This window comes from Chrysoperla carnea, chromosome 2, assembly GCF_905475395.1.
Source record: "Chrysoperla carnea chromosome 2, inChrCarn1.1, whole genome shotgun sequence".
Taxonomy (NCBI): domain Eukaryota; kingdom Metazoa; phylum Arthropoda; class Insecta; order Neuroptera; family Chrysopidae; genus Chrysoperla; species Chrysoperla carnea.
The window spans coordinates 61,963,480-61,978,055 of record NC_058338.1 but is presented as its reverse complement, the minus strand read 5'-3'; the positions used below and the strand labels follow the sequence as shown (position 1 = coordinate 61,978,055).

At 29.4% G+C, this 14,576-nt stretch overlaps 2 protein-coding genes across 2 annotated transcripts in view; both read right to left on the bottom strand.

Annotated features, from left to right (window-relative positions):
• The window catches only part of LOC123292827 (furin-like protease 1), a 730,290-nt gene that overhangs the window by 609,158 nt on the left and 106,556 nt on the right, over positions 1 to 14,576 (bottom strand). The window lies entirely within an intron of this gene.
• On the bottom strand, positions 8,096 to 12,663 carry LOC123293314 (uncharacterized protein K02A2.6-like). Its single transcript, XM_044874089.1, has 2 exons — positions 12,245 to 12,663; positions 8,096 to 8,945 (listed from the first exon to the last, which is right to left on the bottom strand). The coding sequence occupies exons 1-2, from the start codon at positions 12,489 to 12,491 to the stop codon at positions 8,206 to 8,208; spliced, it is 987 nt and encodes a 328-aa protein (XP_044730024.1). The 5' UTR covers positions 12,492 to 12,663; the 3' UTR covers positions 8,096 to 8,205.

The following is a 14,576-nucleotide window of genomic DNA, read 5'->3' as shown; positions in this document are numbered from 1 at the left end:
GAGATAAAGCCTATCAAAGTTTGTCAATTTTTTTCAAATTCGTATTATTGTGCAATATTCTGTTGTTCTGAATGAATTTTGGGTCTTCAGAGACAATTCATCATATTGTGTTAAATTTAGCAATTGTAAGCATTACTCCAATCAAAGTCGGCGGTCGAAGCAATACCTACCACTTCCTAATCCTCATCTACTCTTCTTGCCTTCACTCACATTATGAAATAAATTGTATGAATGTAGTTTAATAAATAAAGATTAAAAATAATGATATGGGTGGCTTCTGTTAAAGACGAATGTGTTAAGTGAGGTAAAACCCCATTTACATTACGTTTTTCTTATTAATTTTAAAGTTGAAGTGAATTAAAAAAATTTTCCAGGTCCATTGAAATAGAATTCCTCAGAAATGATAATTTATGTAGATAAAATAAAATATGCACGATCTCGACAACAGACTCCAAAGTTTCTTACTATTCTAAAATAACTGCCAAATACAACAATTGGCACTAGCCTTAAATGTTTCTAATGCATGCATACGGATTTATTTATTTGTGTTATGAATATATTTTACTTCAAAATAAGCACATAAACAATAAATAGCTGCTTTCTAATAACAATATTCGTTGTGTGCGTAGTCATGATAGGGACAATAAAATCGATGCCAGCGCTTGCAGTGAAAAATTTTGGCGATAATGGAGGCTGTTATGACTAATTTGCAATTCTTTACATGTTAATGTTACAGAAAATGTCAAATTAAAATTATTGAAAAACACTAATTAATTAAACTTAATGCATTAAAAATTGTGAAAATAAGAAATCAAATTGCACAAATATTATTTTTCAAATGTAAATTATCATAATTATTTATTTAAATTTGTGAGACAATAATATTAAATTTTCAACGTAAGTCGTAAATGCAATCTATACAATTATATATGCATCCATACAATTCTATAATTAAAGTAGTCTATCGTTACCATGGAAACGCCTCCAAAAAAACTCAAACACGCTGCGAATAATAAAACCCGCAACAGTCAAATAACTGACTTCGTATTCGACTGGGGTTACTTACAGACTTCAACGTACTACTATAGCAATCTATGTTAAATAATATTTCAGTATTGAATAGGGCTGTCCTTTGGAAGTATTCTGGACATTTGGACATCGACATTCTGGACTGTATTAACTCGCCCGCCATAATTATTGCTAATGTTACTATTCGCTCAATACAGTTCATAATACGGCGTTCAAGTGTAGGAAATTCAAATTCTGCATGACGATAGAGACGTTGGAATGGCACTGGAAAATCCATACTTCATCTTCCAACTTTAAGCCAAGGCCCAACCAATGATTCAAGCTTTATTTTGTTATTTTGTGTCTAGCCTCGGTAAATAGTCGTAACAAAAAATGTTTGCTTCTCAACCCTAGCCTAAGCTTATACCAAATATAATGAACTAGGTAAGAAGAATGTTGTTAATTTTTACTGATGTTTATGTGATAATATTAGCAGAGATAATATAGGAGAAGTTATAGATAACCGCCACAAATGAAGTACATATAGTGAGAGAAACACGTAATTATAAGAAAGTGAAGGGTTCAAATCCGGATTGTGGCATCCCCATTTAATATACTATCTGGCGTTTATTAAATATAACATAGTAACTAACATAGTACACGTAAATTATTGATTTTAAGTAAACGTCACCATATTTACATGCACCTAGATCAGATATTCTGGAATTGATGTTCCTTTATTGATTAAGGCTGTTATTTACAAGTTTTTGATTCGTGTGAAACTTTATAATTTTTTTAAGAATCCTCTTAAATACTCATTGGTGGTAAAAAAAAAAATATTTAAAAAGAAAAACGGTTTTTTTATTCGATCAATTTGAAATTTGAATGTTATAGGTATTTGTATTCATGCCCAGCAAAATTTTTTTCTACCATTTTAATGGGAGGGTATTTTTCAATGCAATGTACCTAAGTGAGAAAAATTAAAACTGGAAAAATTAACAGGATTTTCGAAAAATACCCAGGTAAGTAGAATATGAATATCTATAAGATATTTAAGTTTCAAATCGATAGAACAAAGGCTATCGATTCGCAGTGGTTGAAATTCAAGTGTAACTCTAACCATTCTTATCTTTAAATTGCTTTTCTTTAAAAAAATTTTCCCCACCAATGAATATTTAAGAGAATTCTTAAAAAAATTGTTAAGTTTCACGCCAATCAAAGAATGTTTATAATTTGTAATAATGTTTATAACAGCCTTAAGTTCAATTAAGACTGGTTCATAATCTTTATATCCGCATGTAATAGCACCTGCCCGACGCCCCCCTCCCTAACCATATGAAAATTTTCTACCAGAAACTCTATAATCGGATTTAACGCAAATCTCGATGTAGGTACTGTAACTGCACACCAGTTTGAGAAAGTACATTTAAAACAATAAAAAATTCCTTACATAATAAAAAATAATTAAATCAGAGTGAAATGTATAGTATTCGTTCGTTCGAACACACACACACACACACACACACATTTTAAGAATTAAAATATTCAAATTAATTTGTCAAAGCCAGTGTAATATAAATACATGGCCAATGTTAAAATATGTTTATTTATTTTATAAATAAAACAACACAAAAACTTTTTTAAAGAAACAAAGTTTTAAACTACTTGTGCAAAAATTTAAATAACTTAACTTACTACAACATATGTCGTTCGTAATATGATTCTATATACAAATTGTAAATTAAACATAAGAAACAAAAAAATTCACACAAAAAACTTCAAAATTAATAGCTGTCTTTATTTTCATGTAATCTAATTGTCGTCTGTCAACTTTAATTAAGAGAATTTTCTTATATTTAAATATATTTCCCACTTATTTAATTGGTCATTAGTCTTTTATCGTTATGTTACCTATATCTATATACTTACCACACAGAGCATCAATAGAATGGGCAGACACTTGACAGTGAAACACAAATTTTTTCCTCTGTTTCTTCTGATTTCAAACAATTGAGAGAATAAGTGGCAGCCTTAAAAACATTTCTATGAAATCTATAAGCTATTTTTTTTTTTTAAATATTACGAGCGCCAAGGTAAGTTTAGATTTGTGGTTAAATTATGTGTTCCTTATTTTCAACTTCGATGATTAATTTTATTATAACTTGAATGTAGACGAAAAATAAGAATAAAAGCTTTCGATATCTGCCTTTTTTTTTAAGTTTTATATTTACCTTTCGTCTTATATTGTCAACATAATTCACCATCAAAATTGAAAAAATTATATTTTTTAATTTGTGGTCCCTCTACCGTGCTCATACATCCTTAATTAGCCCGACACAAGTAGTTTTATATAAAAAAAAAACCAAGCCATTAATCCAAAATTTAATTTTGTATCATCCTTAACTTGTATTTAATTTTTTATTCTAATCAGTTTACCAGTATAAACAGCAACGATCAAGAATTATAAAAACATGTTTCAGATATTTCACTTCTTTTTTAAGCGCTAAGTCACCTCCATTAGCATGACAGAAGCTTAAACACACAGGTAAGGTACAAGAACACTTTATTATAGAGTTTCTGTAGCTAAACTTCAAGGTAATTCACGCGAGCTCAACGAGCCCTCGGCTTTTCACTGCTGTTTGTTGCCTCACTAGTATAGAACACGTTCTAAGAGTACCAGAACGTGATTTTGGCCAAATTTCCCGAACATGGTTTCTTGTATGTGAAAATTTGAACGAAAGTTTTCATTACATGAAATGAAAGAAAAGAGTATGTGGTAAAATTACGAAGATTGCGGCATACGATCGAAAAGAATCTACTATGGAAAACATTATAGTGGTGTGTACCTATTCCATATGAGTTGGAAAAAGCGGTAACTAGACAGTATGAAATCAAAAAAAAGCAAAAAAAAAATCGCAAGAAACGTATTTTAAAAAGATAAGAATTTTATGCTAAAGAAATAAAACTTATTGTTTTTTTAGAAAGTCTTTCAGGGTTTCATTTTCTATGTTTTTCAGGTTATTTTATAAATTTAAACCTTTATTTTTGTTAACTTAAAATTTCTCTTACCATTCTTTAACGATTGAATTAATTACTGGAAATAAAAGGAAACGAAAATGTTCGATTGATTTAATAACAATGAAGGAATGCATTACAAAATGGTGGTATCAATTCATTGTTATTCATTTTTAAAATAATTTTCTCAAATTCTTGTACAATGTGAAAACGTTTATTTCAAGTTAATTAAACTACAAAATTGTCTTAGTAAAAAGTGAATGTATCAATATCTGAGTAGGAGAATATTAAATTTATGTTCGAGAAATCAATATTTTTATTTTGTAAAAATAATAACATTTGGTAATGCATCGTTGGTAAGAATCGAAGTTTTTTCCCAAAAATATATAATCAGTTAATTGTTTGATACCATGAAATTTTGATAAAATTATTAAATAAAAAAAGCCAACAGACTTTCCATAATGCTCCATATAAATTTTTATAAACAGAAATAAAGCTCCATTCTGTTTTTAATCCCCCCCCCCAAAAAAAAAGGGTGTTATAAGTTTGACCGCTATCGTGTCTCGGTCTGTGGTATCCTAGCAACCAAACGGATAAACCGGTTTGGATTTTTTTTTATTCGTTTGAAAGATATTTTAATGTGGAGTGTCCTTAGGTATGTTTCAAGTGTGAGTTTAGGGTTCCGTACCCGGAACAACTAAAAAATTGGCAGTGAAAAGCATATTTTATGGAGAGTATTCTTAGATACGTTTAAAGTGCGAATTTACAGTTCCGACCCGAAAAATTTGTCGGGAGTTTTTTGAATTTGGAAATTTCACTTATGACAATGATCACTTGCTAAGGCCTTAAGTGCCGACTGCACCTTCTGGTATTATAGGATAATTTTTTTAACATCGTTTTTTCCTAAATTTGCTATTCATAAAGTGCACAGTCTTTTCCATCGTAAATCAATTATCTATAATTGGAAACTATTTTAATATTCAGAACAAAAAACTGACTTGGAATGCAAACTAAAAATTTCCGAGACAAGTGTAATTGAAAATAACAAGAATAATAGACGCTTTTGTAAGGTATGAAATCAAAAATAATAAATATATTTAACCTTTTTGTTAAGTCATTACCGACCGAAACTTGAAAATGAAATAATAAATAAACATGAATTTTAAACTAGGCATCCATTTTTCTTTCACTCAACTAAACAAAACCATTCAAATTTAAATAATAAAAGCGCAGACAATTACGTTAGAGAGGATATGAAAATTGGGAAAATGGAATAATATGATATGCCACAACTTTTTTTTCCTTTTCGTATAAAATAATTATGCAATAATTTTAATAATGTATTCATACACATCGTTAAATGTCAACAACATCAAAAATTATTATTTGAACTTTATGAAAGTACTATTATTATAAAAATGAGATGAAAAACTCATTGAAAAATCGTAAAGTGGAATATATCAGAGTATTTTATACAAACAAATTGGAGCAGTTGTTCATAAAATCAATCACCTATTCGCAACGCGCGTGAATTTTATTGAAGGCATTTCCATGGTAACGATACACTACTTTAATTATAGCATTGTATGAATCCATATATGACTTACATTGTATGGATTGCATTTATGACTTACATTGAAAATTTAATATAATTGCCTCACAAATTTAAATAAATAATTATGATAATTTACATTTGAAAAATAATATTTGTGCATTTTGATCTTATTTTCACAATTTTTAATGCATTCGGTTTAATTAATTAGTGTTTTTCAATAATTTTAATCTGGCATTATCTATAACTGAGATTATTTTTTTTTTGTTAATAAAGGGTACTTGATTTTTTTCCTTTAACCAAGCGACTGTTTTCGAAACAAAAATAAAAACAATTTTGTTAGACAAGGATATAAAAACAAATTTTGTTAGACAAGGATGAGACTATCTTCTCACCTTCTCTTGCGAGATGTTATCGCAAATTTTTTGAAGAGAACCATTCTCTTTTGCATGGAAATTTTGTCGAGTCAACTGCTCATCATTAAACTTGAGATGTATTAAATTTTGTTTGGATTTTTATTTGCCTAAAGTTTGGGAGACGGTCCGCTATGTGGTTTCATCTATTTAAAAGGAAAAAGTCAGGTATTTTTTGAATCAAATAATGTAACACAAGGTAATATTTTCTTTTTAATACAAAATAGTAATTATAATATAATTTAATAATTATACAATTATATGTAGATGATGTTTTTTTTTAATTTAGGGTCGTTTTTGTTGCTTTGGGCAAATCAATATTAATTTAAAAAAAAAAAAAGGGTTTTCTAAGTTGCCTGTGTTTTGAACTTGACTTGATAAATTTGTTGTTTCCATTGTTTTAATGCAGTATGAAGAATCTTTCATGATCCTTCCAAACATGGACACTATGCTCCTCATGGCAGTATTTTTTGAGTGTCAGTTAATCCATTTTGAATTATTTAACGGTTTATTCACAGTAATTTAATATTTTGTATATTTTTATATTTTTCCAAAGTATACACAGTTCTGTGGTACAAACCTTTTAGGTTAATTAATTTTTGATACCTCTAAACCATGTGAAAATAAAATTAAAAATATGATAAAAAATAATATTATTTAATAAATTTGAAAATCTGTGAAAATTATATTTTATGAAAATAAAATTTCAAAATATAATATAAAATTATATTACATAAAAGGATTTTATTAGAATGTGAAAATATATTTTAAAACTCAAAAATATGGAGAGATGCTGGGCCCTTGAATTAAGTAGATCGTTTTAGGCTGTCTATGCGTTCCTGAAATCCTGTCAATCAGGGAATGATCAAAAAAAAAATATCATAAAAAGTTCAGTCTTATTTAATAACTTCAAAAAACTGAATTAAACAGTCTTACTATTATTACATCAAAAATACTATTACAAATATAAATACTATTATTACAAATAGTTTATTATCACTACATACAAAAAAAAATCTATCTTTATCACAATAGAAAATTTATTATCATTTTGAAAATAAACTCTCGTACAATACTTTAAGCATAGTTCTGCCAATAAATATATATAAGTCTATTATTTTTTTTAAAATACCTCTATGAACATCAAATGTCAAATCAATTGAAAAATATGCGTAGTATTTTGAAAATTGAAGTGATAAACCGTACTTCCACTGTTTTCAAGAAAAATAAATAAAATGTAGAAAATAATACATTCAAACAAAATGTCACCACAGTTAGTGATACTTTTTATGTTTAGAGGTATCAAAAATTAATTAACCTAAAAGGTTTGTACCACAGAACTGTGTATACTTTGGAAAAATATAAAAATATACAAAATATTAAATTACTGTGAATAAACCGTTAAATAATTCAAAATGGATTAACTGACACTCAAAAAATACTGCCATGAGGAGCATAGTGTCCATGTTTGGAAGGATCATGAAAGATTCTTCATACTGCATTAAAACAATGGAAACAACAAATTTATCAAGTCAAGTTCAAAACACAGGCAACTTAGAAAACCCTTTTTTTTTTTTTTAAATTAATATTGATTTGCCCAAAGCAACAAAAACGACCCTAAATTAAAAAAAAACATCATCTACATATAATTGTATAATTATTAAATTATATTATAATTACTATTTTGTATTAAAAAGAAAATATTACCTTGTGTTACATTATTTGATTCAAAAAATACCTGACTTTTTCCTTTTAAATAGATGAAACCACATAGCGGACCGTCTCCCAAACTTTAGGCAAATAAAAATCCAAACAAAATTTAATACATCTCAAGTTTAATGATGAGCAGTTGACTCGACAAAATTTCCATGCAAAAGAGAATGGTTCTCTTCAAAAAATTTGCGATAACATCTCGCAAGAGAAGGTGAGAAGATAGTCTCATCCTTGTCTAACAAAATTTGTTTTTATATCCTTGTCTAACAAAATTGTTTTTATTTTTGTTTCGAAAACAGTCGCTTGGTTAAAGGAAAAAAATCAAGTACCCTTTATTAACAAAAAAAAAATAATCTCACCCCAGGGGGCAAAAAAAAATTAGCGAGATGCTAATTATTAATGAAACTAAATAGAAATTAAATTAGCTTAGTGAAATAAGGCAGTTAGAAAACTAGAAATATGAGAAATTACCCGTCAACGAATACAACCACTTCGATGATGACCTCATTTATAATATGGCCGAAGATTGTAGATTGACATTCCAAAAGTTGACTTATTGCTGTTAGTGGGTTTTAATCTAACCGATGTTGGAGATGTGAATTTCTGTATCTTATACGGTCCGTTGTATTTCGCTGTAAATTTGGCTGATTTATTTTTGTTGATGTTCGGCGCCAAATTTTTAACCATCACCAATTGTCCAATTCTGTACTTTGAAACTGATGGTCTGTTCAAAGTTCTGTTAAGACGTTGTTGATGGGCGAGTTTTAATGCATCGTTAATTTGCTGTTGCGACGGTTTAACAGAGCTTGTGACTAAATTTGTTAGCTCGTTGATGATAATAAATGGCGTTATTAATTTTCTTCCGAAATAAACTTCTGCTGGTGTAGTGTTTATAGTATTCTTAAATGAATTGTTGTAGTTAAATATTACAAAGTTGAGAAATTTCGACCAATTTTTGTGTTGAATCGAATACTCTTTAAGAATGCACCCCAGGTTGTACTTAATTTGCTTATTAAGACATTCGCTTTTGTTGGATGATGGCGTATAACTCGAACAATAGGACGCTCTGATTCCATTGTTGAATAGGAAGGTCTTCCATTTCACAGACGAAAACGCAGGACCGTTGTCAGATACCACCACCGTTGCGTATCCATTTTGTAGAAATATCTTCTGCATCATCGAAATAGCCGTATCCGTCGTCTGTTTCTTGCACGGATATGCAAAAGCGTATTTACTGTACCCATCTACAACAGAAAAAATATATTTGTAATTTTCGGGAGATTTAATAATAGGACCGATAAAGTCAACGTAAAGAGTATGAAAGGTAAATTCGGGAATGGAACTGCTCAATTGGACCTTATCATTACGTGTATAAGGTCTAATCGCCTGACAGACTTTACAGGTTCTGACATAATCCCTAACCTTTGCATACAAGTTTTTATAATAAAAGATTTTACTAATTTCACGGAACGTTTTAATAACCGAACAATGCGCTGCATATTTAGAGTCGTGAAAATATCTCAACACATAATTCAATAATGACTCGGGTAATAAAATTCGTTTTAGGTGATTCCTACCCACAAGTTTGAAAACTAATCCATCCTTGATGCAAAAATTAGGGACATTCATCTTAGCCTTAAGGTTGCGATAAATGATTTCACATTCAGGTGAATTTCGTTGTTCTTGTTTGATGGATAGAAAATCAAAATTCGTATTGTTTATAACGTTCAAAGAGTCCAATTGAACATCATTCCGAATTTGTTCACTAAGCAAATCTAAATCAGATGAATCCAGAGAAGAGGTTATCTTTTTAATTAGAATTGCATAACCTGGGTCCGCGCTATGCAATTCTTTAATTTTAACAAATTTATCATTTGATTCTTGCTCTAATTTATTCTCGCTATTCACTATTGTATCATTTGATTCGTATAGTCTAGAGAGGAAATCCGCCATTTTATTATGCTCTCCTTTGATATGTTCCGGAGTGAAATCATATCGGGATATTTTAAGAATCCACCTGGACAGCTTATTGAATTTATTTGGTGTATTAAATATCCAAAGAAGAGAACGACAATCAGTTTGGAGAATGAAGTGGCGATCTGTTAAAAAATCTTTAAATTTATCTAAAGCGGTTATAACTGCTAACATTTCCAACTCGTGACTATTATACCTTAATTCTGCAGAATTCAATTTTCTAGAGCAGTACATAATTGGATGTAAACCATCCTCATATTTCTGAAGTAAAACTGCCCCCAGTCCAGTCGATGAACCGTCAGTTTGTAACACAAAAGTTCTTTCAAAATCCGGATGTTTTAAAACTGGAGCATTAGTTAGAGCTTTTTTTAGTGTTGAAATAGCTTCCAGATGCACATTCGTAATTTTGAATTTGATGTTCTTTTTCTTTAAATCATTCAGTGGTGCTACAATCTGACTGAACATAGGAATATATCTGGCATAAAACGCAGCCGCTCCTACGAGCCTCATAACTTCTTTAACGTTTTTAGGTATAGGCATTTCATTAATAGCCTGAACTTTTAAAGGGTCAATAAAACGACCTTCAGCGGATATAACGCTACCTAGTAAACGTACTCTAGACATGCAGAAACGAGCTTTGTCTAAATTAATTGTGATACCGAGTGTTTTAATTTTAGTGAATAACAAATTTAAATGATTTAGATGAGATTCGACGTCCGAAGAATGAACAATCAAGTCATCATAATATATTAAAAGAAAATTATGCCGAAATTCGGCTAAACTAGAGTTCAAAAATCTTGATAAGGCCTGGCTTGAGACAGATAAACCGAAAGGGCAGCGATTATAATGCCAAGTACCGTATTGCGTGACGATTGCAGTAACATGTTTCGTGTCCTCTGACAATTTAATTTGGTGAAACGCGCTTTTCATGTCCAAAAGCGTGAAAACCTTCGAATTACCTAAACTGGCAAAGATATGGTTAATATTAGCTGAACTCATTGGATCAAATTCGATATGTTTGTTAAGGAATCTGTAATCTGCGACTAAACGATAAGAGTCATCTTTTTTTTTAACAAAAAATACAGGTGAGCTATAATTTGAATTTGAAACAGAAAGAATTCCTTGTTTCACTAGCTGCTGTATATGTTGATCCAAAAGTTTAGCTTTATCAGGTGCTAAATAATATGGTGCTTTACAAACCGGAATGCTATCTTTCAACTTAATTTTATATTCATAATCCTTAGCAAGGCCAGGGATTTCTGAAAAAATACATTTATATTTTTTTATTAAAGAATCTAACATTTTAGTTTGTTTGGCACTCATATTAATTTTGGCTTCACAAATCGTGTTAATAATTCGATTATTACTGTTAAAACCAGCAAAGGGAATTTCGATATTAGGTTCAAAATAAAATTTAATAACTGATTTGAAAAAATCGAGAATAATATTACAATGTTTTAGCGATGTAACACCCAAAATCGCGTCAAAGGGGAGACTGTCGATAATGTAAAAGTTTTGGTTCCAAGAGAATTTGTCAATTTTAAAGTGTAGATTGACCAAATAGGAACATTTTAAAAAATTATTACCAGGTAATGAAATTGTTTTATTAGTTGATTTAGTGATTATATTTTTATCAATAAGTTGTAATTTTTTTAGGGTTGCGGTTTTAATCGCGTTAATAGAAGCCCCTGAATCAAACAGTGTTAAAATGGGATAACCTAGAATAAAAATAGTTTGTAAAGGTAAAGAAGATGAATTTAAATTTAAATTAAATAAATAAAATTTAGGGTCTATTATTAGTTTTTTGGTTTTGAAATATTTGGTGATCCATTATCTTTGTTGATCCGTTTAAAACAATGCCTAAAATCGTGATTAGTGCCTTTGCAATATGTACAAAAGTATTTGTTTGTAGAATTAGTTTTTTGTTGAGTTGAAGCATTTGCAATTTGAATTGGTGGCAACATTCTAGATTGAATTTCTTCCATTTTTGTGATCAGCCTTGACAAATCATTATAAGTTTCGGGTATTTGATTTAAACCCATAATTGTCAAGATAGCCGTATTGGCATGAGCAAAAATAATTTCAATTATCTGTGCTTCAGATAATTCTTTTAGTAGTATTTTACTGAATTTTATAATGGATGCAGCAAAAGTGGAGAACTTTTCTGTATCAGGTTGAGTTCGCCGTACCAGTTTATCAACCAATAGTTGCCTCGTCAAAGGTGGGATATAAATTTCGAGTAAGTTGTTTTTAATTGCTTCCCAGTCTAATGAACGAGCTATGCAAGATGCCCAGAAAGCTTGTGCATTTAACGCACATCTATTTATTAATGATTTTAAGAGCATTTCTAACGGTAAAAAATTAATGTCGATTAAATGTTGTGTATCAACTATGAATTCCACAACTTTTTCTGGAATCGATATATCTAGAATAGTAACTTTATTAATGAACGAGTCAATACTCGGCTTAGCAAAAAAATTAGTTTGATGACTAGCTTGGTCTGGTCTTAAAGGTAAAGCATTGTTTGATAAACTGATCGTTAAATTGGATAAAGTTTGAGTTAATAGACTTATCTGTGAATTTTGTTGAAGAATTTGGTCTTGCATCACTGTCATTTGGTTTGCCGAAGTATTCAGTATGTGCGATGTAGCCGCCACTTGAGTCGAAATTGCTGCTATGTTGATTGCTGACGCAGCACTTGGTGTTGTGAACAAGTCATCCCGTGTTGGTGAAGGACCTGGTTGATTACCACCTTGACCACCTGGTAAAGGTTGCGGAGTGCCAGCAGTATCAGCACCTCTTCTTGTCGTTGGCATGGTGTTTTAATAAAATGTAAAGACAGATAGAAATATTTGACCAAATATGTAAAAAAAATATATATATTAAATCTGTAAATAAATATTATTAATAAATAAAAGATATAATAGAGTTTGATTTAATTCCCAATTGACAAGATAACTTTAATGAAAGGAAATTACATGAAGCCTTTTTACTTGCTACCATGTGAAAATATAATTAAAAATATGATAAAAAATAATATTATTTAATAAATTTGAAAATCTGTGAAAATTATATTTTATGAAAATAAAATTTCAAAATATAATATAAAATTATATTACATAAAAGGATTTTATTAGAATGTGAAAATATATTTTAAAACTCAAAAATATGGAGAGATGCTGGGCCCTTGAATTAAGTAGATCGTTTTAGGCTGTCTATGCGTTCCTGAAATCCTGTCAATCAGGGAATGATCAAAAAAAAAATATCATAAAAAGTTCAGTCTTATTTAATAACTTCAAAAAACTGAATTAAACAGTCTTACTATTATTACATCAAAAATACTATTACAAATATAAATACTATTATTACAAATAGTTTATTATCACTACATACAAAAAAAAATCTATCTTTATCACAATAGAAAATTTATTATCATTTTGAAAATAAACTCTCGTACAATACTTTAAGCATAGTTCTGCCAATAAATATATATAAGTCTATTATTTTTTTTAAAATACCTCTATGAACATCAAATGTCAAATCAATTGAAAAATATGCGTAGTATTTTGAAAATTGAAGTGATAAACCGTACTTCCACTGTTTTCAAGAAAAATAAATAAAATGTAGAAAATAATACATTCAAACAAAATGTCACCACAGTTAGTGATACTTTTTATGTTTAGAGGTATCAAAAATTAATTAACCTAAAAGGTTTGTACCACAGAACTGTGTATACTTTGGAAAAATATAAAAATATACAAAATATTAAATTACTGTGAATAAACCGTTAAATAATTCAAAATGGATTAACTGACACTCAAAAAATACTGCCATGAGGAGCATAGTGTCCATGTTTGGAAGGATCATGAAAGATTCTTCATACTGCATTAAAACAATGGAAACAACAAATTTATCAAGTCAAGTTCAAAACACAGGCAACTTAGAAAACCCTTTTTTTTTTTTTTAAATTAATATTGATTTGCCCAAAGCAACAAAAACGACCCTAAATTAAAAAAAAACATCATCTACATATAATTGTATAATTATTAAATTATATTATAATTACTATTTTGTATTAAAAAGAAAATATTACCTTGTGTTACATTATTTGATTCAAAAAATACCTGACTTTTTCCTTTTAAATAGATGAAACCACATAGCGGACCGTCTCCCAAACTTTAGGCAAATAAAAATCCAAACAAAATTTAATACATCTCAAGTTTAATGATGAGCAGTTGACTCGACAAAATTTCCATGCAAAAGAGAATGGTTCTCTTCAAAAAATTTGCGATAACATCTCGCAAGAGAAGGTGAGAAGATAGTCTCATCCTTGTCTAACAAAATTTGTTTTTATATCCTTGTCTAACAAAATTGTTTTTATTTTTGTTTCGAAAACAGTCGCTTGGTTAAAGGAAAAAAATCAAGTACCCTTTATTAACAAAAAAAAAATAATCTCATAACATTACCATGTAAAGAATTGCAAATTAGTCATAACAACCTGCTTTATCGCCAAAATTTTTGACTGGAAGCGCTGGCATCGATTTTATTGTCCCTACCATGACTACGCACACAACGAATAAAGTCCATTTCTGTTTGTCCATATATCAAACCATCTGTGAGTTATCAGGCTGAAATTTTTATAGGGTGTTCAGGATGTAAAAGTGACTTTGAGTTCGTAAACGAGAAATTTGTCTCAACTAAGCCATGACTCCGTAGGAAAAATCTTTCAACTCATAACAGCTTGCAAGACCTTTTTGTAATGGTCTTTGTTTCTTCGTATTTTCTCAAAAACTATAAAAGATAGAGTTGAAACTTTGGTAAAAAATAATAACTTATTTGTTATTTTGATGTATGAGCTACATCGCTGTACAGTTTCATTCAAATCCATTAACTAGTATTTG

Excerpts from the sequence above, each read along its gene's own strand:
- LOC123293314 (XM_044874089.1), bottom strand. The coding sequence starts at position 12,491 with ATGCCAACGACAAGAAGAGGTGCTGATACTGCTGGCACTCCGCAACCT. Across the intron at positions 8,946-12,244 it reads TCAACAAAATTCACAGATAA|ATGGGTACAGTAAATACGCT; the intron begins GTCTATTAACTC and ends TTTCTGTTGTAG.